This window comes from Symphalangus syndactylus, chromosome 8 (assembly GCF_028878055.3).
Source record: "Symphalangus syndactylus isolate Jambi chromosome 8, NHGRI_mSymSyn1-v2.1_pri, whole genome shotgun sequence".
In the NCBI taxonomy this organism is placed as follows: Eukaryota; Metazoa; Chordata; class Mammalia; order Primates; family Hylobatidae; genus Symphalangus; species Symphalangus syndactylus.
The window spans coordinates 100,489,003-100,515,285 of NC_072430.2; the positions used below are offsets into that span (position 1 = coordinate 100,489,003).

Genomic DNA, 26,283 nt, shown 5'->3' on the forward strand with positions numbered 1-26,283 from the left:
AGCCATTCTACAGTGCTTAAATGCTCTCAGATAAATATTATCATCCACTATCAGTATGCTACAACCAGATTAATTTTTTAGAATTAACATTATAGAATTGGTTTCAGCTCCTAGTCATTTCTGTACACTGTCTGCAAATGTCTGGCTATGTGGTAAGAAACAAAACAGATGTTAGGTAGCTAGCCTCCATGTGAACAGAGGTGCGATGTTGGAAGAAATGTGTAAGGAAGAAGCATTTGGCTGTGCCTCAAAGCTTACTTCCTACTTTTTAGGAAAATGCCCTAGGATTTTTAACTTGCAGATGGTCATTCTCACATAGTCAGTTAATAACATCCCATCTAGAGCCAAAATCAGTAAGTGTGTATCATGCTTAGAATGATATGGATCACCTAAAAGCATAGGGTAATAATTTTAAACTAAGAAACCCATGGTTTATATAAAAATATCATGCTGTATACCACAAAAAAACATTTTTTACCTGTCAATTAAAAAAACAAAAACAAGAAACCCATGGTGTAGTCATACTCTAAATTTTCTGAGCTATCGGGGTCGACAAATTGTTTCCTGCCTGTCACTAGGGATTTCAGTAGCTTCAGACCCTCAGTACTGTGAAGGTTTAAAGCACAGGTGTCCAGCCAAAATGTTTTTAGGAAACAGGCAGATAAGAGGGGTAGGGAGATAGTACCACAGGCAGTGGTTATTTTTAGTGCCCTTCTATAAACCTAGATATATTTTAAACCCTGATGGTTCCTAACAAAACATATTTATTGTCCAAATTTGAACCATAAGTCACTAGTTTACAGCTGCTGAGATTCACCAGAGAAGCAAAGCAAAAAAGCAAGCTCACATGGGGAAAGGAGAAACATGCAAAACCAAACACCGATACTCAGAAGGCCATGGGCCAGCAATGAACTGATGTGTACACTTTAGTCATACGTGGTAATTATTCATTGTGGAAGCGTCTGTTTCAGGATCAGGTATTTTAACGCTCACTCTCACAACATGGTGTTTGTTTGTTTGTTTTTTGCAATCAAGAAAAGTGGATCTAATTTAAATTTTGGAAGTACTACAACTACAGAAAAATGAAAACAAAACATATTCCAGTGAAGGAGATCCATTAGACTTTATTTTCTATGTATTGTAGCACAGTTATCTGTTTTAAAAGTCTATTTCAAATATGGATCTTCTTATTCTTGACTTTATGACTACCACTTTATTTTCTAAAATCAGTGACCTTCAAACATTTTCCAACAGTGTCCTATGTATGAAATACATTTTACACTGCAACCTAGTACACACAAATATAGGGATGTATATTATTGTATATGAAAATTTTCAGTTTGTATAAATTGACACTTTACCCAAAAAAATTCCCTTTAGTGGTAAACTCTGACATTATTCTTTTTTTTTAATTACTGATTTTAACTAACTCAAACTTACAAACTGGAAATGAGTCCTGTCTCATAACTTGAAAAGCAGCGCTTTACTTGTATGGTAAACATACAAGCAATTTGAACATTTTACTAGTCAGAAAACACGCCAAAAATAATTGGCTTATTCACTTTCCAATTTTTATGTGTATTCCTCCATAGATAAAGAAGTACATTGGCTTTTGTTTTCCAGTTTTCAAATTTTTCCTTTCTCTAGCTGAAGTAAGAATAAATTATTTTCAATAATCAAAGCTCCTCAGTAAGGTTAGCACATGTTACGTTACAGTTTTTCTTAAAGTAACGATACATAGTTATATAGACTGTCTATCGCCAGAAAACTTGGTAGAAGAAATAATTTCTGAATTTATATTAATGATTAATTTATCATGGTAAGAGATATACTTGAATTTTCAGAAGTATGACCCCCCAAAACTAGTTCATATATCACCATATCATATACGAAAGTCTATAGAAAGAAGCGACTATTCATACCTTCGAAACTGTACACTTTCAAACTGGATGCCACGTTTAAAGACATTCTTACCTGATAATGTAAAGCTAATGAGTTTTCGAGAATGCAGGTTTCCTGAAGCACCTCCCTCCATGCCTTCTGCCCCCATCTGAAAAGAAAAAACATGCGTCTGAAGTTTCAGAGGCGTATGATGCCACTGGATCTGTCTAGGAAACCATGTATGTTCCCAAATGCAATGATTTTTGCATCAAACAGGTATTGTATCATGTGTCCTTTCATTTCCCAATCTTGGAACAGAGACACAAATGCTGATTCTTGGAGGAAAGACTAAAATTTAATCTTTACCACAAATAAAAAATATATAAGCTTCAAAATTCCCAACAACTATGAATCAAACTAATTTATGTCTTTTTTCCCTTTGATAAGAATATAGTTGATTTGTAGTAAATATATTACTATTACTATATTAAACATTCTCTTTAGTTAAAAACCAAATATCAAGTTCCTTCATATTTGTTAGGAAAACCTAGAATAAATGAAACAATTGATTTATATCAGGCCTATCCATATATACAGAATTATCCTCTCTCGTTAAGTATTTCTGAAAATCCACATGGAGTCCTATCTCCCTTGTAGGCTTGTGTTCTATTGTGCTGCAGGTACATGGCACATGCTATTATAATTAGCAATAATAAGAATTTGCAGTGCTATTATACTGATAACCTTTTCCTGAAAGCTTTTGAGTAAATTATACCTCATAAGAAGCCAGTAATTTATAAACCACCTAGCAAATTTAGACCTTTCTCTCAAATTATGTACAATTAATGCACAATTTGTGGTACATTAAGAAGAAAAACCTTCATATTACTCTGCAAAAGAAGTCAACAATACTGTAAGAGACAGAATTGAAAGCAGAATATACCCAAATGTGGGAAATAGAACCACGTTTTAATTCTGAAGTTTAGATTAAATTCTTCTGACAAAGATTCTTTCCTTAAGCAAACTTTACTCAGGCTCTTTGGAGCCCTCTGCTCAACTAGGCAGGCCTCGGGCTTTTATCTCCATCCTTATAGAGTTTAGTTTTAGCAAAATCCCTGGTAAGTCAGTTTAGAGTCAATCCCCAACCTCAATATGTGATCACCCTTGATATCAGATCAAACTCCTCATCTCCCACCATCCTCCATGTGATATCTGATCACTCTGGCCCGCCATCAGCAAGAATTCTGTTAGGTCAGTTTAACAAGAATCCCCCTAAGCTCTTCGTAAATTTCCATCTGTCAATCCCTCCACTCCAACCCTGCTTCTCGGCTACTAACCCCCACTTTCCCTTGTTATATCTGGAATTGAGCCAATTCTATATTGAGTTCTCTTTTCCCCTAATGCAATAGTTTCTGATTTGAATTTGCTTTTACTACTTAACTACTGTCCAGGTCTGATTTTTTTTTTAAACTCTTTCTCCCCTTTATCTTGGCTGCACTCTCCACACTCCTATAAAAATCACACGTCCCCAGGAGATAAAAGCCATCACCAATCCAAGCAAAGTTGAGAAATTCCATTCAAATTTTGAAAGTGTAAATTTCTACTGCCTCCACTGTAACTCCTGTACCTTAGTCAAACTATTTTGCATGCCACTTAACTGCATCCTGATTGCTTCACATGTCTTCTGCAACACACCAGGGTCCATCCAGGTATCTGTATTTTCTTCCATCTATAGATCCAATTCCTCAGTCATAGAGTTGGCTCTCAACAAACACGTGTGGTTTATTATATTGTATTGTACTCCTCTGACTCAGCATTTCCAGATTAACTAGGGCAGAGGCAGCAGTACACTGGCCAGAGAACTAACTGCTGTGGCCATCTCATCCTGCTTTCACCACACACTACGCTGGACTATGATTGAGACACACCCTCGGTAACCTGCCACTCCTTCTGTGCCTGGGCACAGGAAGATATCCTAGAAACCACAGCCTCTCTGCAAATGGGCCACACGCCCCAGTAAGATGTGCCACCCCTCAAAACACATCTCTATCGGCTATGGATACTTGTGCTAAATGAGTTTAATGAGGCTGAAACAATTCATAACCTGTCTTCATTTAAAACCTATTTGAAAGTTATAAGAAATTATGAGAAACGAAAGAAAATGTCCTCTAATTCTCATTTTTCAAATGTAATTCACCCTCTAGCAAAAGGCTTCCTGAAACAATTCTCAAAGATTTCACAGAAAAAGTGTCCTGAACAACAACTCTGGCAAAATGCTCATCTGAAATCATATCCAAATAATTCAATTTTTATCATTCATTACAATAAAGCCAGGAAAAACCAGGCATTACCATTAGATACAGGGACATTACGGATAATAAACACATCTGCACTCAATGTTTAGAGACTAGCTTTAAAATAAACTCACTCCATAGATTCATTCCAGGAAAACCCAGAAATAAGAACGTCAACCAAGTGCTGAAACAATACATGGTAGTGAGTAATGGCAGCCTTAATTTGTCCCTGAAGGCGAAAGATTTCCTGTTCCAAGTATCTGAGACACATATCACTGTGTATGCTGATGAATGACAATGACAACAAAATACAAATGACAGAAAGGTCCCTTCTTTTTATCTTCAATTCATTGCAATAGGATATGTGAGAAAAGAGATCACATGATTAGCATGACAGCTCATTTCCTTCCCTGTGGAGTTTCTCAATTACTTCTTCCAGGTCTATTCTTTGTATCTGGCCATGGTATAATTGTATTAAGTAGGATTTGTAAGTATCAAGGATGTTAATCAGTCACATAACTAAACACATGTCATATACCTAGGTGACCATCATGCTATTATAGAAACATAGTCCTGACCCCTAAAATGAGGTGCCCATGAGGCACAGCCTTTCAATTTTGGACATAGACCAAAGTGTCTCAAGCTTGGTCAGAAATCGATTAACCACCCATTGCATTATTCAGTCTCTGAACCAAAATACACTATACTGATTGCCAGTGCTGTATCTGTGAAGCTTTTAAGATGCTCTGAAACCTGTTTGAAGCAAATTAATTATCTCCAAACTATCCACAGGCTTTGACAGAGCAATCTCAATGCAAAAATCAATGGAATAAGATCAGTGTTCAACAAACCATAAACTCCCACTGCCTTCAATGATATCTAAACACTGAAATTGCTCAAGTCTAAAAAAATCTAAATCCAGAAAATGCTTAATCATGTTTGGAAGCTGTTGTCTAATTTCAGACACAATGATTTTTTTAAAGATTTTATTAAAAACAGCCCCACTCTTCTAGTTTTGTAACTTTTCTTTTTTAGAGTATTAACTAAAGTCTGTTCCAGTGCTTACTATGTGACGTGGCAGACTTTGTAATCAACAATTGCTATTCTCTTTGTGACCTTCAAAGTCTTATATAGTAAATGTAGGCTTCTCTTTTATATTCTATACTATGTTTACTACAATGGAACCTCAAATATAATTCTAATGTGAGCAGAGTACTTAGATGTTGAGGATTTTGCACACACTATTCCCTCTGCCTGCAATGCTCTTCCTTCCCTCTTCACCTATAAAACTTCTATTCATTCTTCAGCTTGTCTCTCGGACACATCTTCAGGTGAGCCTTCCAGGAATTTCCTGATCAGGACAAATCCTACTACATAGAACATGCTCTCTTGCCCCATTTTGCCCCCTCTCTTGCAATTATCACTCAAATAAATGTAATATTTGATTGATGTCTCCCTCCTGCACCAGACCTACGAGATCAATGACGGCGTTTTTCGTCATCATTTCATCTGTAGTGGTGGCACAATGCTTAGTACTTAGCAGACATTTAATGAATATTTGTTTAAATGAATAGATGAGAGGGAAAGACTGCCTGATACAGAGGTACAAGCACTATCAGAGACAGCATAGGGTATGCCTGAACAATTTCAAAGTGCCATTTGCAAAGACTGCTTTCTGAATTTCAACCTGACTACTTGCCTATTTCCAAAAATGCAAGCATCTATAAATGTGTGTATACACATACACCCACACATACAATGTTGTAAAGATTCTATGTCATGGGAGTCAGTATTTTTTCTACGCTTTCATGACCTCATTTTTAGTAATGACTAATTAAAACTGAAGTAATTTACATATCCTGGACTCTAAGAATCTCCCCAAACCATCTGAGTCCAACTACCCATATACAGTGGAGCTGTGTACTATGAGACTGTTAGATTCTAAAATAAAATTTAAAAAATCACAAAATTGCCATGTTGGAAATGGGCAGGCTTTCTTTCAAAAGTCCAACACGACAAGTTTCCTACAAAATAAATTAGGTATCTGTTTCTTCAACTGAAGGCCTGACTTCTGAAGTCAACTTCTGAAGTTAAAGAAGTTGACTTCCACTGAGTGGCCACATTTTACCCAAAATATGAGCAGTATCTCTAGGCACTAGATCCGAATTCAGCACTGAGAAGGAACCAGCACTAAGACCTTAAGGAAAACAGTGCATTTGTGACTCCCAACTTAGAGTGCCTTCTGAGCAACCGCTCCTTGAGTTGACTGGCAGGTAAATCACCCATAATTTAAATGGTTAAAATTCACATAAGATGAATGCCACTCTTTCCTACCAACTAGTCACCCAGACTAAGTTTAAACCTTCCAAAATGGGGCACTTGCTACTTTGCTTCATGAATGGGTTCCCTGGAGAGTCGACTCTACAAACGGCTGTTACAAATCAAATCCTATGTTTCCACTGATTTGAATTAGGGATTCAGGTGTGCCAACCTTGTAAGCTATTTCCTTTCCTATAACAGTGCCCACACTGTTATGTGTTTCCTTTTTCATTGTTCCTCATAACCCTGTCAGGGCCGCACAGGCAAAAATAGAAATCAAGTCCCAGCATGGATCTCACAAGGAAGCTGGCAGCGAGGGGCACTCACCATCACAGCTGGGTTCTTCACGGTGATGCAGGGGGTTGTGGCTCGCAGGGCTCCACTAATACCGTGGTAATATTTAAAACAGATTTTTATCTCCGCTGCAAAGCAATTGGAGAAAACAGTAATTTAAACAGTGAAACAAGTCATTTAGGAATCAGCTGTGGAAATCCACCATACCACCTTTCAGGGAATCCTACTCATGACTCTAAATGACCTCTTTTTTTCCACTCAGAGGCAACAGATTACATCAATTTCTGTTTGATTTTATATGCTTCTCCAAAACTTTGTTACCTCTCAAACATATCAGAAAAATGACGCACCAAAACAACATGCCAAAATAGAAATAGTGTAGCGATAAGAATGGGACTAGCTGGCATTTATTGAGGTACTCCTTAATGTGCCACAGGGTTATGTCTCATGTTCATGTTGTTAGTGAACCCTCACAGAACCTTGGGAGGCAGAAATTCCTGTCCCCATATTACAGATGAGATGTTGAGGTTTGCTGTAGGTCAGACAGATAAGAAATGGCAGAGTCAGGACTCAAACCCAAGCTGTCTGATTCCAAAGCCTTCACTCATAACCTCTATCTACATTGACTGTAGCTCTCAATGGAAATAGAGGAAAAGCAGTCTAATAAAACATGGAAGTATACTGTAGTAGATTCTCTAGTGACAGGGTCTGGACATTTATATTATTTTAATTTTCCAAGTCATTTAAATACACCCAGTAGACAGGGATCAAATCTACGAACAACTGATGTCCATATCTCACAGCTTGTGGCAATCCACACATTTCATACATTTTTTTCTGATAATTCCACTTTGATAGAAAGTAAGACAAATGCCAATTATGGTTTTTGGAAAGTAACTACAATTCCAAAGCATGAAACCAAACTGTGTTAAAGACAAACCTACAGTCACTGGAATTTCTCTGTATACAAAGCGTCTGAGTCACTGAAGTGTCACTGTGAGATGCATTTCTCCCAAGGTGTCGTTCTAAATATGCAAGGATGCTGATGGGCAGGCCCTGGAGGGAGAATCCTAGGCTATGGGAGGGAGTTCCTCTCTCAAGTGAGTCACCAGGACTATTAAAGTGGGGCTGCTCAATGTATTTCCCTAAGGAAGTTCATCTTCCACTGACTTTCCCGACTGCACCAAATGGCCTCCTGCAGGGTGTTTGGTTTCCTTATTTTAAGAGAAAGATATAATAACTGAAGAAAAATCCTCTTCCAGGAATTCATATCATTACACTCTTCCTACCAATGACCAAATACTAAATCTCAAAAAAAAGTTGTCATGGGGTAAAAATATTGAGCCCTTCTATTATTTATGTTAATCACTACCCAATAATTCATAATTTAATAAGCATCATTGGCCAGAAGATTTTTCCTACATACCTGCCACAGCACATGGCCAGGCAGCAATGTGCCAGACAGGGCAAGGGAATCAAGGAAATGTTCCTGGTCTAGCGGGTGTTCTATAGTGTAGCTGCTGAGATGCCAATCACAGGCATGGCAAAATACAGAAGACACACACTAAAAAGGAAGAGCATCAGGTCAAACAGCATAGAGAGCGTGGAGATTAGAGTCAGGACATGGTGGAGTCAGAAAGGTGTCATGGAAAAAACAGGTCTAATGGATGAACAAAATGGGGCTAGAGAGAGTTAAGGGGTGGCAAAAGCAGGGAGGCACAGATGAAGCATGCTGGGTTTGAGGAACGGCGAGATGAACTACGCAGGAATTCTAGCTTTGCTATTACTTTGCCTCCCTGAGAACTCTTCTGCAAATGACTTTCCTGAACACTAACACAGATTAGTGGTTATTTCTGAATTAGTAATAGCTGGACAGATCTCAGCAAACTTTACTCTCCCACTTGCTTTTTTCCAAGACCAATAGCATGCAGTCTGCAAGAACAAAGCTAAGTGGTGTGCACGAGGACTGTCAGAGCAGAATAAAGTGTGGTAACATGTATGGGGATTGAATTCTTTGGACATGAGCTCATTGGTATCACACTCTTCATGCTGGGGAAGCAAACATCCGTGGCTCTGTCTACAGGCAGCACCTCACAGATCAAATCAATGGTTAGCGAGTGAGCAGGCCATTTTTTCCACAGAGAGAAGCGCATTTTTATAAGCTACCTTCCCCTAACTCTGTTTCAAGTTAGGATGCCATCTGCTTTTCCTAAGGTTTTAATAGTTGACTAGGTAACAGACAATGAGATAAAAAAAAAGGTGACTGCTTTTTTTTTTGGCGAATGATGATAATCATGCCAACTTTGCTAGCTGACCCATTTTGGACGTTACTTTATTCCTTGCTATAACAAAAATCTCCAACCCAGATGACAAAGTAGAACCCCTGAAACTAAGATCAATGTATCTTGAATTGCACAAAAGCAGATTTTGTGGGCATGATCCAATACCCCCCCTCCCAATGCTACAGAGCTGTGTGTCGCAGAAGCAAAAAGCTGAGGGGATTTCCACAGATCACCCATTACAAAACCACACACACAGGCTAGTCACTAGAGAGGAAAACGGTCCTGGACAGAATGAGGAGTGGTTTGCATAGGGATGGAAACTAGCTAGATCCTTCAGCAGGACATCAGTGAAGATTCCTGCCCCTCAAAATATCGGAATATTCCACTCTGAGTGGGAGTTTTCATCTTTAAATGTGATTTAATGTTTTAGAACGTCATATAAGATTTTTAAAAATGGTGTAACTAAGCAACATCCCCTCTGACAAAGGGGGAGAGCAGCATTTTGATTAACATATTTGAATATTTTGGTTATTGGAAGAGGTAATGGAAGAATACTCAGAAGGATGGAAAAGGGAAGTTGGTGCCCAGGGGCATAGGCTTCTGTTGCAGCTACAATGTGTAACCTCTGACTGCAAGAGGAGCTTTTTTTTTTTTTTTTTTTTTTGTAAAAAGCTATTTCTGAGAAATATATACAAAGGCAGGTGGAAGTAAGCACAGGCACGATGACTGAGCATCCGATTAGGGAGGACCCCAGTGATCAACAGAGCCCAGCCCTCCTGTTCATAAGCAGGAGAGATGGAGGACATGGACCAAAGAGCAATGAATGAGTCCATCTATCCTAGCCGCTTTCCCCACAGCCTGATGTGGCAGGCAACATCTCCCCCTGCTGGCCTCAAATTATGAAAAAAAAAATAAAATAAAAAAAAAATATATATATATATAAAATATATATTTGTATAGAAATATATTTTAATATTTGCATATAGTTATATATATCCAAATATATAATATATGTTATATATATATATATATATCTCCATTCTTTTGGGCTATAAAAAGAGTATTTTGAATACACTAATCAAAAGCATTTTGCCTCAGAGGGCAGTGAGCTAGGAAAAGGGAAAGGCATCCTGTATGAACCTGTAAGGACCTGATACCGGCTGAGCCAGGTCTAGCCTCCGGAGGAAGAGAGCAGAGGATGAGCGGCATCTCCTCTCTGAGGTCCCTTCTGGACAGCTGAAGCCAGTCATAGATCATGGCAATATAAGGGCCCCTTTTGATAATCTTCAGGATACGTTTGCTTATAGCATTGCTAAAATACAGATTTAGTACTCTGTATTTGAATGTTCTTAAAACAGAAAAGCCCCTTTATTTTCAAATTTTTGACTTACTAATTTTCATAAGTACAAATGAAGATGTCCCTCAAGGTAGCAGCATGCCTGCTCTCCTCTACCATGGGTTGGAGGGTGGTCATTTGTGAGACATCACTTTGGGCATATTCCAGGGCAAGGTGGGGAGGCAGAGGGGCTTTGAACAGTGTTTAGGAACTTAAACCTGTTCTCAAGTAAAGGGGTTTCTGTAACTGTGGAATTCTGACACTGCATTTTAAATCAACCATTCTACCACCTGTTTAAAAGAAGAATGCATTTCTGGGTTTGTATATGAATAAAATATTTCCAGATAGATAACTTGACACTGGTTGTAGTGGTTGCCTTCAGGGTGGGAAAACTGGCAACTGGACATGAAGCTGGAGAGATATTTACTTTCGATTTTTATACTTTTTAAACATTACACTCTTTCATATATTACCTATTCAAAATTATGTTTTAGAAAAGCAATCTCAACTCAGCTGTATTAACCCTAGGCATTTATATAAGATTATATTTCAAGCCCTCTCTGAAAAAAGGTTCTACAAGCCACTCCCTGCAAGAAATGGTTTTGCCTCAGACTAGGATCTCATCCATCATCTTAAATAGCTACACGATTCACTCAGGCAGTAGTTAACAGCCTGTTCCTATTTAGAGAGTCTGGATTTTCCCCAAGTTTCTAGAAGTTGAATATTTTGAAGCATAAAGATGGATGGAATATAAATGTCCTTCTTCCTTTAATCATTTCTATTTTACTTAAATGGTAGAATAATCTAAAAAAATCAAGCTAATCGTAATTTATTCTAGAGCATGACTTTCACCATTGCCCTATGTGTTTTCATTAAACTATTAATATTATGATTCTTATTCACAGCTTTACTCTTCATGCTTTTGAGGAAATTTACCCACATGCCAGTGACATGCTCACTTGTCAGTTATATGTCACTGGAAGTTGTCTTCTCTTTAACAAGGGCCAGTGGAGCCTGAAATGGCCAGGCTTTCCTCTGCTAAAACTCAGAAAAACAAAAGGGACAATATCCATGCAGATGTGGCGGAAACCTAATAGGACTAGAGAACTAACTGGGCCTAAAATATAAAGTGTGAGGATGGGGGATGAAAAGCATTAAATCTCCATCCAAGGGGCAAAAAGACCTTTCTGATGTTGGTGGGAGGGGACTTAGGAATGGTGAAAATTACAGAAAAGGCTCTGATATTAAAAATAAGAGACCGAGGCCACCCCATCTACACCAAATAAAAAGGCACCCATGACACATCTATTTTGGCAAGGTGCCAACCTGAGCACCACTCAGAGAAAAGACTCTCCCTCACAGTTGTCAATTGCATACTGTTTCCTAATCCTATATACATTTCCCAGGGCTGGGATGGGTAAGTATGTAAAATCGCTATGTAATTTATACAAATATCAGTGTTTTGTCATATTCCTCAATGATCACATATCAATTCAGTACATAGCAATGTAGGATGAAGTTTAGTACTCTAAGCTCACTCATTGATACAAGATTTAGTGAGTACCTAGAATAAGACCCAGTACAAAGGTAGCACTCAATGAATATTTCAGGATAGATGAGGAGATAGATGGACGGATGGACAGAAGGAAGGAAGGAAGAACAAAAAGCAAATATGAATAAATGAATGACCATAACCCATAAAAGACTGTATAGAATGAAACAGACCTTCTGGCCTGCCAATACAACTTTTGAAACCTCTTAAATTTTAAAACTCACAAATGCATACTGCACAGATGACCCATTCAGGTTCTGTGAGCCTGAGCTCTCTTGAATACTTGACTGTCTTATGACAAGTAAGTGCAGATGAAGCTGAACCTCCTATTGAATGCTCTGAGGGTCATCTACCCACATTTATACTTGGTTTTGTCCTTCAAATCCATTCAGGTAAGCCCTATAATGAAATAAATTTGGACTACCTGCCTCCTCTGGGGATTTATCCAGACAAACTAAAGCCATCTTAAATTCACAAATAGCCCACATAGTGCTCAAATCCAGATTTTCCCTGGAACTTTAATAGATCAATTTTCAGAGATTTTTAAACCTTTGTTTGGACTTCTGGTGAGTTAAAGATAAACAAATTTCCTTTCTGCAGATGAAAACAAACATTTTTAAATACTTTGCATTTTCAGGATTGGAGGTGGAAAATATTTTAGAAACGATCTCATCTCTTCTCAATTTTTAAAAAAAGTTCCATGCAATCAGCTCCAGAGATTCAACCAACATTCCATTGTGAGTCCCTTTAAGAATGCTCTAGCCAGAATGGGTTTTAAAAATGACATCCAGCTGGGCACGGTGGCTCATGTCTGTAATCTCAGCACTTTGGGAGACCGAGGCGGGTGGATCACTGGAGGTCAGGAGTTTGAAACCAGCCTGGCCAACATGGTGAAAACCTGTCTATACTAAAAATACAAAAATTACCCGGGCATGGTGATGCATGCCTGTAATCCCAGCTACTTGGGAGGCTGAGGCAGGAGAATCGCTTGAACCTAGGAGGTGGAGGTTGCAGTGAGCCAAGACCACACCACTGCAGTCCAGCCTGGGAGACACAGCAAGACTCCGCCTCAAAAAAAAAAAAAAAAAAAATTGGCGTCTCAAAGGCATAGACTATTTCTAGGCACTATAAATATAATTACGACTTCTTTTATATTGCAAGGGTAGGGATCAGTGTTTTTGGGGGGGTGCTTCATTCTGATTAATGAAGAAAGACTTATTCAAAGGAGAATCTTCTGAAATTCCTATTCATTGTCCTGAACTTACACTACATTTCTCAGTCTTTAAAAAATGCATTATGAATATTTCCAGTTTTACAATTATGCTCCACAATACTCCCAATTTTACGTGAGAAGAATTAAGGTGGAAATGCTAAAATACGGAGAAAAAAAAAAAACCTTCTCTTTTCTTCATTCGCAACTCCTAGCTTCAATGTCAAGCCCATTTCTACTAAATGCTAGGGTGAAATGTAGAGAAATCAGTCAAGACAGAGCTATTCAACTATAGCCTAATCAGCCAGGACATTATCAATCTCTAACACTTTGGGAGGGAGAAAGAAAATCAATCACAGCAAACGGGATACTCTGTAAATGGGCTTTTTCTCACATAATATTCCAAACCATAGCAGCATGTGGTACTGACTTCTTCCCAGGGGTTTCACATGAGCCTTGTAATATCAATCTGCACACTCCAACAGGTAATAATTACCAGTAGCCTTCAGCATTTTGGAATGATTTTGCTAAAATCACTCCAAAGGAAGTGATTTTACCTTTTCCCCGAAGTTCAGTTGGCAATATTTCTCAGCTAGATCAGCCTTTTAAACACCAGGATCCTTTCAAAGGAGGAATCACATTGAAAGTAGAACCAGCTATTTCCCATTCCATTTTCCCACATTCTTTTATCACTTATTTCTTCATTACTTAGAGAGTCGTGCCAGCTGGGGCAATGTTGGAACGTTACATAGACATAGGTCAGAAAAACAAATCATCCATAATTCCACCTGCCAGAAATCATCCTCATTCACATGTTGGCAAGTTTCCTTCCAAACTGTTTCCTATATGCTGTGCTATTAGTTAGGATTCTGCTGAATGTACCTACTTCCCCTTTCTGACCTTCCTTTCTCTCTGCTTTTTGTGAGCATTTTCCCTTAAAAACGACATTTCTTTTAAGGCTTAAGAGAGAATCCAGTCAGAAAATTGGAATATGAAAAGAAGACATTCCTTATGGAGCAGAAGCAGGATGAGAAAAAGTTCTAGAGTGCTAATTTACTAGTAAGGATGGTGAAAGAAATTATTTCATGCCTTTAATGGCAATTCAAAGTGACAGACGTTAATCTTTTAAGATAACTGTGTATTAGAGAAGTTTGATATGCTTCAATAAAGATATGCTTGCAGCAGGTTTCCATTTAATCAAATCTTTAATGTTCACGTTTAGTAAGTACTATCTTTAAGTACTAGTACCCACACATTCTCTTTTATATTAAATCTTTTGCATATACTAATCTTAAGGCTCACTCAGAGCTCAACAACTCAGAAAAAGTTTCAAGAGCCCATTTTTTTCTACATTAAAGAAAAATGGCCAGGAGCAGTGGCTCACACCTGTAATCCCAGCACTTTGGGAGGCTGAGGCGGGTGGATCACCTGAGGTCGGGAGTTCGAGACCAGCCTGACCAACATGGAGAAACCCTGTCTCTACAAAAATACAAAATTAGCTGGGCGTGGTGGTGCATGCCTGTAATCCCAGCTACTCTGGAGGCTGAGGGAGGAGAATTGCTTGAACCCGGGAGGTGGAGGTTGTGATGAGCCGAGATCGCGCCATTGCACTCCAGCCTGGGCAACAAGAGCTAAACTCCGTTTCAAAAAAAAAAGAAAGAAAGAAAGAAAGCAAAATAAATTCTATAAATGTAGAAGTTAACCTGGACCAACTAGTAAATCATTTATTCCTTCATTCTTCTATATATTCCACAAAAATGTACCGAGTATTTACTATTTTTTCAATAATATTGGTGGCAACTATAAATAACACCATCACCCAACATAAAAAGGGACAAGATATTTTGTGAACCAGGCACTATATATGAGCATTTGAATTTATAAATGACTATAACACTGAATTAATTAGGTAATAGTTGAGTTATCTGCAGCCAATGTCTGATTTTCTAGTAAGCTGACCTCAATGGCAGTGAGCCCATCTATTTCATCAACACTTTGAAAAGACTGGGGTCCAAACATGAAGTTATTCTGCTGCTGGCAAAAATTATAATGAGATATTTCAAAAGCACGTCATGTTATTAAGTTAACTGAAATCTTGCCAATTATTCTTTCTGAGATTCATATGAATAAATATTAATTATAGATATAAAGGGTATATAAAAATGTGTAAGGTATTAAAGTAACCATATATAATTTATATACCATACATTCATAATATGTAAAATATAAAATATACTATATATATTTTTGTATATATACATGTGTATGTACATGTAATATTTATTTGCATATATATGTAAATGTGTATGTTTGTGTTTGTGTGTGTGTATACATATACACACATGCACATATTATATAGTTGTCCCTTCATATCCATGGCAGATTCATTCTAAGACCCCCATGGGATACCAAAATTCATAGATGTTCAAGTTCCTTAAATAAAGTGTCAGAGTATATGCATATAACCTGTGTACATCCTCTCGTATACTTTAAATTATCTCTAGATAACTTATAATACCTAATATAAATGCTATGCAAATAATTGTTATACTATATTGTTTAGGGAATAATAAGAAAAAATGTCTGTACTTGTTCAGTACAGACACAATGACTTTTTTTTTTCCTGAATATTTTTGATCCACAGTTGGTTGAATCTGTAGGTGTGAAATCCACGGATATGGATGGCTAACTGTATATTTAAACACATACAGTTTTTTCAAAATATGTGAACATTCTTCACTGGGCATTTTCTAAAACAATATATTTTCCATCATGGCATAAATATGTAAATCCAAACCAAAGAATTTCAAAATAACATTCAAAAAGACTCCATAGAATTCTGCATACTTATGCAATGTTCAATAATAAGTTTATATTTCACACTCAGTTACTTACGTTCCATGAAATAGGGCCCAGGCTCAATTCTCCATACAATTTGCCCTTTTTGTGTTCCAGTCACACCCCTATTCTTAGAATCCCAGAAGTTGGCTGGAGAATTCTCATCTGGAAAAACCAAAGAAACACTTTTCAGCTTATTTATAACCTGTCTCTCCTTAGCAGGAAGATTAACATAAGTTATAAAATAAATGGAAAAAAATGAGAAAATATAATGTACATTATTTTTAATGACTACCTCCCAGCAGAGTATTACCCGAGTTTCTATGCTTGCATTTATGTGGGAGAAAGGGGGCTGGGTGGAAAGAAGATGGCATCTCTGGGCTTGGCCAAGGTGGTCAATGTTGCCAAAAGACAAAACTGAGAAGAACAAAGGGTACAACTGCTACAACTTTAGCTATGAGCTGATTTATAACAAAGGAGTTGGGTGTGCTCCCATTTGTAAAATCCTTTTATAAAAAGGAAAGGAAGAGCAGATCTAGGAGAATATAACAGAATTCAAGATGGGATGAATAAAAGGGATATTAAGCTATGAAAGTGAGTCAAGATACAGCACAGCTTTGCCAGGAACAGTGTTTAGGGAACACAAACCAAGTTCATCACATCTGTCAGGACAGTCCTTTGCAAAAGGCCAAAGGCATAGACCTTGAGACAAGATAAGAGAAAAAAAAAAAGAGTCTCTATAGGCTTTTGTGTTGAAGAAGAATAGAAAGAACAGTGATCCCCCAGACAGGCCTGAAAGCAGCATTTTCCAAGCTTTCTGACCTCATGGCACAAAGAAAATGGTAATATTTGTATGGCACACTAGATTTAACAGAGGCCATGCTTACAATTTAACATGACAGGCAGGGATGCTCTGGCTTCCTCAGGCTCTGCCCCCAGCACCCTGAGGACTGGGGATTCATATTCTGTAATTTGCTCACATTACACTAGTTTGAAGCTCTGTCTTAGTGGCCCAGAATAGGAAATGAAACTAGAAAACAAGAAAAGGAGACAATTTGCAGTTTTATAGGCGCATTAAAAAGTATATAGTGATCCTGGCTCTTAATGCCAGATGTACCTCATTTGTTTCCCCAAATCCCTTTCCAAGGAGGAAGGATTAAGGTTGCACTTTACTTTAACTGAGAGTTGGAATAAAGCAGATGGGGTGAAGTAAGAGCTACACTAAAAATGGAAAGATGGAGAAAAGGTCCCAAGCCCAAAGGAATAGTCCTGAGGAGAAAAACCTCTCTTCTTTTAAGCATGAAAGAAACAGAAAATGGGTCAATGCAAGGGAACAGAGGGATTTCTGTCTTTTCTGTGGCTGCCCTACTAGTTTCATCATATTGAAAAGCCAAAGAACTTTGGGAGGGATGGTCCTTTCATGTATTTGCATTGAGCACATTATAAGTCAAAGATTCTTTATTGTGAAAGGCCAAGAAGCAGCCACTGTTCTTTATAAGAATGGAAAGACATAACCCATTCATGGCATCACATCCTCTCCTAGACAAACAATGTGGGCAAACACCTCCATTTCATCACAGAAATATAACCAAGATGCTGATACTTAGATGGTACTCAGGCAATCACTTAAAAATCACTGGATTTGAAAGGTATCACATGGCACCTCAGGGCAGACCCTGCTTGCTGCATAACCATTGAGCTTCTACCTTGCCAACTGAACCCCAATTTTGTTCAAGGCAACAATATACCCTGTTAAAAATACCTCTCCAAAATCCCATCCAGCTAATGGTGATATGTGGCCTGGTTCTGCCCAGTAAGATGTAAGTGGAAGTCTACTAGGTGGAACCTTATGGAAAACTGTAATTTTCCTAATAAGAAAAGGACAAACTCAACATCCTTTTGCTCTTCCCTGTCCCCTCTTTTTGGAGTAAAGTCACATTGCTAAGACGGCAGAGCAAGAAGCAAGAAGCAATCAGGATGATCCATTGAGCCCTGACCCACCTGCCTTCAGGCTTCTTGCTACCTGGGAAAAAAAAAAAAAATTCTATTTGGTTAAGCCACTGTGGTTGTGTTTCTGTTACCTGCAGCTGTACACAATTCTTAACATATACCCATCCTAAAAACCACTCAGTGGTTCAGACTCATTATTTCTGACTTGACCTGGAATCCTCAATTTGGCATCACTGCTCCAGGTTAGACGACAAGGGTATTTGCTTCACCTTCTGAAAGATACTTTAATTAGCAGAGCTGCTTGGATGCTGGGAGAAGAACTCTCCTATTTTCACAAATAAATTTACTTATTAGCTACTGGTCACTTGGAAGGCACAGAAGGCTGGACTCCAAAAGAAAGAGAACACACACATAGGAGATAGAGGGTGTCTACCTATTCACAAAGCTTTTTAAAAAAGTAGTTATGTACATGGGAAACTTCCTAAAAACGTTGTAATGGTTTCCTTCCTCTTGAGGCCTCAGAAAAAATGAGGCAGTATCAAATCCGGTTTTAAGCAGCACGTACTAGAATCAAGAAGATAAAAAGCAACTATAATAAAGTTGCACCTGTTAATGTGACCTCACTGTAAAAGTGTATGCATACTTGGTATTACTAAACTTTTTCTCCCCAGGCAATCAATTAAGCCAATAAATTAATCCAAACGCATTTCTGACATAACAATTTTGGGAACATGGACCACTGAGGGTCAAAAATGAGAATGGATGGGTAGGAATGGGATGAGGATGGATGGGTAGGAATGGGATGAGGATGGATGGGTAGGAATGGGATGAGGATGGATGGGTAGGAATGGGATGAGGATGGATGGGTAGGAATGGGATGAGGATGGATGGGTAGGAATGGGATGAGGATGGATGGGTAGGAATGGGATGAGGATGGATGGGTAGGAATGGGATGAGGATGAGGCCTGAGCCCTGGACAGAGGAGATCCTGAGGCTCCTTTACATGATCCCTAGAAGGGGGCTTGGACAGAGAACTGGTGTCAGCATCTCTTATTCTAAGAGGGTCACTAATATCACTTCCTTTGCTAGTTAGGTTCATCTCCAGGTATAAATATTGTACTATTTGCATACCCTTGCTTAGTCTCAGAAGTAGGAAATAAGGGAGAATAAGTAATGTGTGCTTTCTTCCCAGACGCTTTACCATGAAACAAGCCTAGAATTAAGTGTTCAATTCACCCACCAGCTCTTGTAGGTTGGGATAAACTCTATATCTCTGTATCTCTGACTTAGTTCCCGTTTAGTTCATAGGCCATGTAGAAAATTCCATTTCCAGCCGGGCACAGTGGCTCACACCTGTAATCCTAGCACTTTTGGAGGCCAAGGCAGGTGGATCACAAGGTCAGGAATTCGAGATCAGCCTGGCCAACATGGTGAAACCCCGTGTCTACTGAAAATACAGAAAACAAAAAAATTAGCTGGGCGTGGTGACAGGCGCCTGTAATACCAGCTACTCGGGAGGCTGAGGCAGGTGAATTGCTTGAACCTGGGAGGCGGAGTTTGCAGTGAGCCGAGATCACGCCACTGCACTCTAGCCTGGGTGACAGAGCGAGACTCTGTCTCAAAAAAAAAAAAAAATTCAATTTCCGTTTGGTGACTTTTTTTTTTTTTTTTTTTGAGATGGAGTCTCGTTCTGTCACCCAGGCTGGAGTATAGTGGCGTTATCTAAGCTCACTGCAACCTCTGCCTCCTAGGTTCAAGCGATTCTCCTGCCTCAGCCTCCCGAGTAGCTGGGATTACAGGCGCCTGCTACCACACCCAGCTAATTTTTTTGTTTTTCATATTTTCAGTAGAGACGAGGTTTCACCATGTTGGCCAGGCTGGTCTCGAATTCCTGACCTCATGATCCACCTGCCTCGGCCTCCCAAAGTGCTGGGATCACAGGTGTAAGCCACCACGCCTGGCTAATTTTTGTATTTTTCAAAATACAAAATACAAAATAGAGATGGGGTTTCACCATGTTGGCCAGGCTGGTCTCGAACTCCTGACCTCAGGTGATCTGCCTGCCTCAACCTCCGAAACTGCTGGGATTACAGGCATGAGCCACCACACCTGGCCTGGTGAAATCTGTGACATTTAAAGAAATAAAAGTTAGCCCTTTGAAGCCAAATGGCTAAATTGTACCATGAGTATTCAGGTTCACACAGAACACAAATGTTCCATATATGACAAAAAATGGGTCAGAGGCAGAATGAGCTGACCCTGAGCAGAAGCTGGATGGGCCTGTCTTGATTACAGAAAACAAGTTCAAATGCCATGGCCAGTGACCATCCTTTGGCCTTCATAAGGAAGGAAAGCTGCTGCATTATTCCTTGCCAACCATGGTGCTTGTCAAGTAAGAGACACTCAAGTTAATATTCTGGTTATTCTAGAGGGAAATTTTTCTTTGATGAGATCATATTCTTGATAATTCATTATCCTTGACAGATACAAATACTTCCACCACTGAGTGGCAACAACCCTTAATTGCAAATATGAATCCTGAGAAAGGAACAAGTTTAGGGACACAAGAGTTCACATTACTGTGAAATGGCTACTACAATCTCTACAACTGCTACTGCTCCTACTGTGGCTAGCAGAGCTATGGCCAGCCTTGGCACATCATACTAAGAAATGACTAGAATGACTAATTCCTTTCCTTTGTTCCAAGAAGATCGATTTTAATTGGACCTTTAGGTTAAATTTTTTGTTCACACCTTTGTTTAGGTTGCAGTCAATTTTGGTCTAGCCTGAGAATTATTTTAGAGTGGTAGCATTTTCTCTGCTCAGATCTATTGTTCATGGATTTTTTTGTATAGGCCAACGTATTTTTTTTCCTATATTCAATGAACTACTCTTTTTTATCCTCATTTAGTACCTGTATGAGGTGATTTGGTTTTTTCAAAATGCCCCAAACCCAAAGTAAGAACAATAGCTGGCCCAGGTGCAGTGGGCCACGCCTGTCATCCCAACACTTAAGTAGGACAAGATAGGAGGATTGCTTGAGGCCAGAAGTTTGAGACCAGCCTGGGCAACATAGCAAGACCCTGTCTCTACAAAAAAAAATTTTTTTTTTTAATTAGCTGGGCATGGTGGCATGCACCTGTAGTCCTAGTTACTCAGGAGGCTGAGACAGTGGTGTCCCTCGAGCCCAGGAGTTTGAGGCTGCAGTGAGCCATGATTGCGCCACTGCACTCTAGCCTAGATGACAGAGCAAGACTCTGTCTCAAAAAAAGAACAATAACTGAATATAAAAAGGTATATCAAAGAAACAATTCTAAACCCCCACATGTGTAATACAGAAGTAATTATACATTTATTTCTTCCTTTAACTGAGTAAAGATTCCGACAAATCATAGAGTGCCACTGGTCTTTAAAATCTAGTTACACTTTACCACTTCCCTTTCTTGTTTCTCTTAACAATTCCAAATTTGTCTCTGTCCTCACATCCCCTACCTAATTTTCACCCTCATTGGAACTCTGTGTGAACTCTGTATCCCTAAACTCATGCATTCTGTGGCATCCATAGCGCACATTAGGCCTGATCTCCTTTGATTTCTCCATCTCCCTACTACTATCTCCTCTGTATCTGTGCCTACTTCTTGCCCAGGGTTCTACTCTCCCTTAGAGTGGTACCTGCGGCCCCCTCCTCTCCACCAGTCACTTTCTGTCATCTTAATATTTAACCTTTTCCTCTAGAGGCACCTTCCACTCAACCTAGAAACCTGTCAGCTTCCATGAGGCATACTCTCCTGCTTTTGTCTTTGCTCTTTGACCATTACCTTCCTTGTCTTCTTTCCCATCCTCATTCCTATTTCCTCTCCTACTAGGATTAAAGTGTCTGTTTTTCTGTTACAATACAGTCTATATTACAGAAGTATATATTCTAGATTCTTAGGTCACTTCCTAGTGGAAATATAATTACAAAGAAAGAAACAATGGAGATGTTAATACATATATACCCAAATACCTTCTAAATCTAATTTTGTTTGGTAGGGTTTATATTAAGCTTGTCCCTTCATGTCTCACGACTTCTTCATTCTAAGTCTAGTTGGCTACACATTTTCTCTAAATAGAAAAGTGAAACCTGTGTGTGTGTGTGTGTGTGTATGTGTGCGTGCGCGCAGTCTCAAGTGGTCTTCCCACCTTGGCCTCCCAAAGTACTGGGATTACAGATGTGAGCCACCATGCCTGAACATGATGCTTATCCAAAGTGATTTCATTTATTATTATTATTTTAAATTACAACTTAGGGCTACTCCAATTAATCCTGTTACTAATACTGGAATTATTTATGTTAATTCTGCTTCTTCAAGGGAGAAACAAAGTGTTTGGATCCAGGAGATAAAAGAGTAGAAATAGAAGATTACAACACACAACCCTCTTCTACTAACTATATAATGATTCAGAGGAATTTCTCAGAGCTTGTTAATGAGGTGGAAATAGGCCCCTTTTCCTTCATTAAAACTACATTATTTTTAGGAGGAACGCCTAGGGGTCTTAAACAGAATCTCTATATAAGCAGACTTACCAAAATCTCCTGCACATTCACTGTCACAGATTCTCACGGGTCACCATCTCTTTTGGCTACCTGATCCTCCAAGGCAACGAATGCCCAACTTCACAGCTCACAATGAATGAGGGGGTGGGTGGTGCTCCTTTAAAATGCTAATTCCTGCATGGTGGCTCACGCTTGTAATCCCAGCACTTTGGGAGGCTGAGGCAGGCAGATCACTTGAGGTCAGGAGTTTGAGACCAGCCTGGCCAACATGGTGAAACCTCGACTCTAATAAAACACAAAAAATTAGCTGAGTGTGGAGGTGCACACCTGTAATCCCAGCTATATGGGAGGCTGAGGCAGGAGAAGTGCTTGAACCTGGGAGGTGTAGGTTGAAGTGAGCTGAGATTGTGCCACTGCACTCCGGCCTGGGCAACAGGGCGAGACTCCGTCTCAAAAAAATAAACAAATAAAATGCTAATTCTTGTGCTGCTCTTCCAGAGATTTTGAATTTAGTAGGTTCGAGTCTGGGCTCAGGAATCTGAATTTTACCAAGCACCCCAACCAGATGATTCAGATGCAAGTACCATAAAGACCACATTTTGAAAAATTCTGCTTCATGGTTATTTCCAGGGAAGTTGAGCAATCACAGCAATGCTGTGGACCATGCATATGTCTTTGACCGTTGTCCCTCTCATTTGTTACCTTGTTCATTCATTCATTCATTTGACAGGTATTTATTGACTGACTACTATGAAGACCATAAGCATCTATTTCCTGCCATAAGGAGCTGACGGGTTAAGGGGGGATACTTCCTGCCATAAGGAGCTGACGGGATAAGGCACATAGATATAATGCAATGCAAAAATTACTATGGTAAAGGTAACCATGTTTTGTTAAAAGAGGAAAAAAGAGTAGGAATGATGAGTCATCCTGGTGTCTGTGTGTGATTCATACGGTTCTAAGCTGTTAGGTTTAAAGTGTCTTTGGAAAGGGTTTAGGGAGATCTCCTTTGAGAAGTCTACAAATGTAAGCCAGACATTGTTTCCTCATCCATTCCCTAGACATATATATTTCTTTACCTTCCACGGTTCACATTTTTGGTTCTATAAATGGTCATCAGAAACAACAAAGGAGTGGCCATATTTAAAGCTGAATTCAGAGGTCAATGTTACTATTTTTGCTTGGGCCCCAGAAGATTATCCTTTTCTTCCCTGGAAAAGTTGATAATTATATTAACCTACAACGTAATTATAAAGAGTAGTCTTTTAAAAAACTAATTATTTTTTTTTAAAAAAATGACACATAAAGCTAAAATAATGTAAACACAAAAACTTAAAATTTTTTTTTCAAGTTCTTTCTTCCCCATAATATTCCACACACAGAGATGGGTGTGAAAACTATTTTTAAAAGATTAATTTTTTTTTCCTGTATATGATTCTTGGATTTCCAGAAAATTATCCTTTTAAGATAATAAGAGAATATATAGGAAACATGAACAGACATATCAGACATATCCAAACATATTCTAGATTTGGAAACATTTTTATGTCTATGTTAAATATCTCCAAAACCTCCATACGGTACTTGAAATAAAATAGAAACAAAAAAAGTATCCAAAGCACTTACCCTCCTACCAATCAACCCAGGAGAGTTGAAAATAGAGGAGAAATTTTTTGAGAAACATACCATGTGACTGATTGTGCCAGAGAGAAGAAAAATAATACTTACAAATTTTCTTTTGCTTTAAAGTAATTCCATCTCCTCTCTACATTTTCTTTAAAAACGGCATACATTCTAAATTGATTTTCAATTACCTTTTGTATATAAATTGAAAACAACTATGTCCTGAGATTGGAACCATAAAGATGCTTGATCTTATTCTGGGTACACTCGGGAATTAGATGCCTGTCTGGAATTTGGGACTGGAGAGCAATACTAAGCTAGGAGTTGAATCAAGATAATCATTCTAAGCCATATGTAGAAAGCTGAAACTGGATGCCTTCCTTACACCTTATACAAAAATTAATTCAAGATGGATTAAAGACTTATATGTTAGACCTAAAACCATAAAAACCCTAGAAGAAAACCTAGGCAATACCATTCAGGATATAGGCATGGGCAAGGACTTCATGTCTAAAACACCAAAAGCAATGGCAACAAAAGCCAAAATTGACAAATGGGATCTCATTAAACTAAAGAGCTTCTGCACAGCAAAAGAAACTACCATCAGAGTGAACAGGCAACCTACAGAATGGGAGAAAATTTTTGCAACCTACTCATCTGACAAAGGGCTAATATCCAGAATCTACAAAGAACTTAAACAAATTTACAAGAAAAAAGCAAACAACCCCATCAAAAAGTGGGTAAAGGATATGAACAGACACTTCTCAAAAGAAGACATTTATGCAGCCAAAAAACACATGAAAAAATGCTCATCATCACTGGCCATCAGAGAAATGCAAATCAAAACCACAATGAGATAACATCTCACCCCAGTTAGAATGGCCATCATTAAAAAGTCAGGAAACAACAGGTGCTGGAGAGGATGTGGAGAAATAGGAACACTTTTACACTGTTGGTGGGACTGTAAACTAGTTCAACCATTGTGGAAGTCGGTGTGGCGATTCCTCAGGGATCTAGAACTAGAAATACCATTTGACCCAGCCATCCCATTACTGGGTATATACCCAAAGGATTATAAATCATGCTGCTATAAAGACATATGCACATGTATGTTTACTGTGGCACTATTCACAATAGCAAAGACTTGGAACCAACCCAAATGTCCAACAACGATAGACTGGATTAAGAAAATGTGGCACATATACACCATGGAATACTATGCAGCCATAAAAAATGATGAGTTCATGTCCTTTGTAGGGACATGGATGAAACCGGAAACCATTATTCTCAGCAAACTATCTCAAGGACAAAAAACCAAACACTGCATGTTCTCACTCATAGGTGGGAATTGAACAATGAGAACACATGGACACAGGAAGGGGAACATCACACACCAGGGACTGCTGTGGGTTGGGGGTAGGGGGGAGGAATAGCATTAGGAGATATACCTAATGCTAAATGACAAGTTAATGGGTGCAGCACACCAACATGGCACATGTATACATATGTAACAAACCTGCATGTTGTGCACATGTACCCTAAAACTTAAAGTATAATAATAATAATAATAATAAAAAGATAATCACTCTAGACCTGGGCAAAGAACACCCCTTCAGAGGGACTGCCTGACTGTTAAAATGGTACAAATTTACCAGCATGTACCAGGCCAGTTACTGGAATCCCAGAGCAACAAGAAAACTGTGACGACGACTTTGAGAGCTGACCTATACTGTGGAAGACGGTTGGGTCTTCACCACTGAAATGTACCAAATGGAGCACCAATTTATTAAGTGCTAGGAGAATTCACTGGCAAACTTCCTTATGAATTTGCAAACTTAGCATTAGTTTTTAACACAATCTCCCTAGATGCCCAATTCTTTACATTAAAACCTTCTCTGAATGGAGAAAAGAGTGTGTCTGACATGTTCAGAGATTACCATCATGGCACCACCAGGCCACCTGCTAAGAGGGCACCTACTGGCAACTATGGCTTTGAAGCCACTTGAATGGCACCAGAATGATTTGCTGAGAACAATGTGCCCAAGAATGCAGAAATGGGCACCAGCACATTAGTGGGTAGAAAAAAACAACATGGGCTGAGAAGAGCCAATGACAAGACTGCAAAGTCTGGCCTTGGGAATATCTGTGCACTGAAAGGTGTGCAGGA

At 38.8% G+C, this 26,283-nt stretch overlaps 1 protein-coding gene across 7 annotated transcripts in view; it reads right to left on the minus strand.

The window, feature by feature from the left end:
• HECW2 (HECT, C2 and WW domain containing E3 ubiquitin protein ligase 2) overlaps window positions 1-26,283 on the minus strand; it is a 405,698-nt gene that overhangs the window by 139,670 nt on the left and 239,745 nt on the right. For all 7 annotated transcript variants that reach the window (XM_063644845.1, XM_063644843.1, XM_063644847.1 and 4 more), the window contains 3 exons: window positions 16,064-16,171; window positions 6,822-6,916; window positions 1,975-2,050 (listed from right to left, as the gene is read on the minus strand). In XM_063644845.1, coding sequence (XP_063500915.1) covers window positions 1,975-2,050; window positions 6,822-6,916; window positions 16,064-16,171 — 279 coding nt within the window. The remainder of the gene's footprint in view (window positions 1-1,974; window positions 2,051-6,821; window positions 6,917-16,063; window positions 16,172-26,283) is intronic.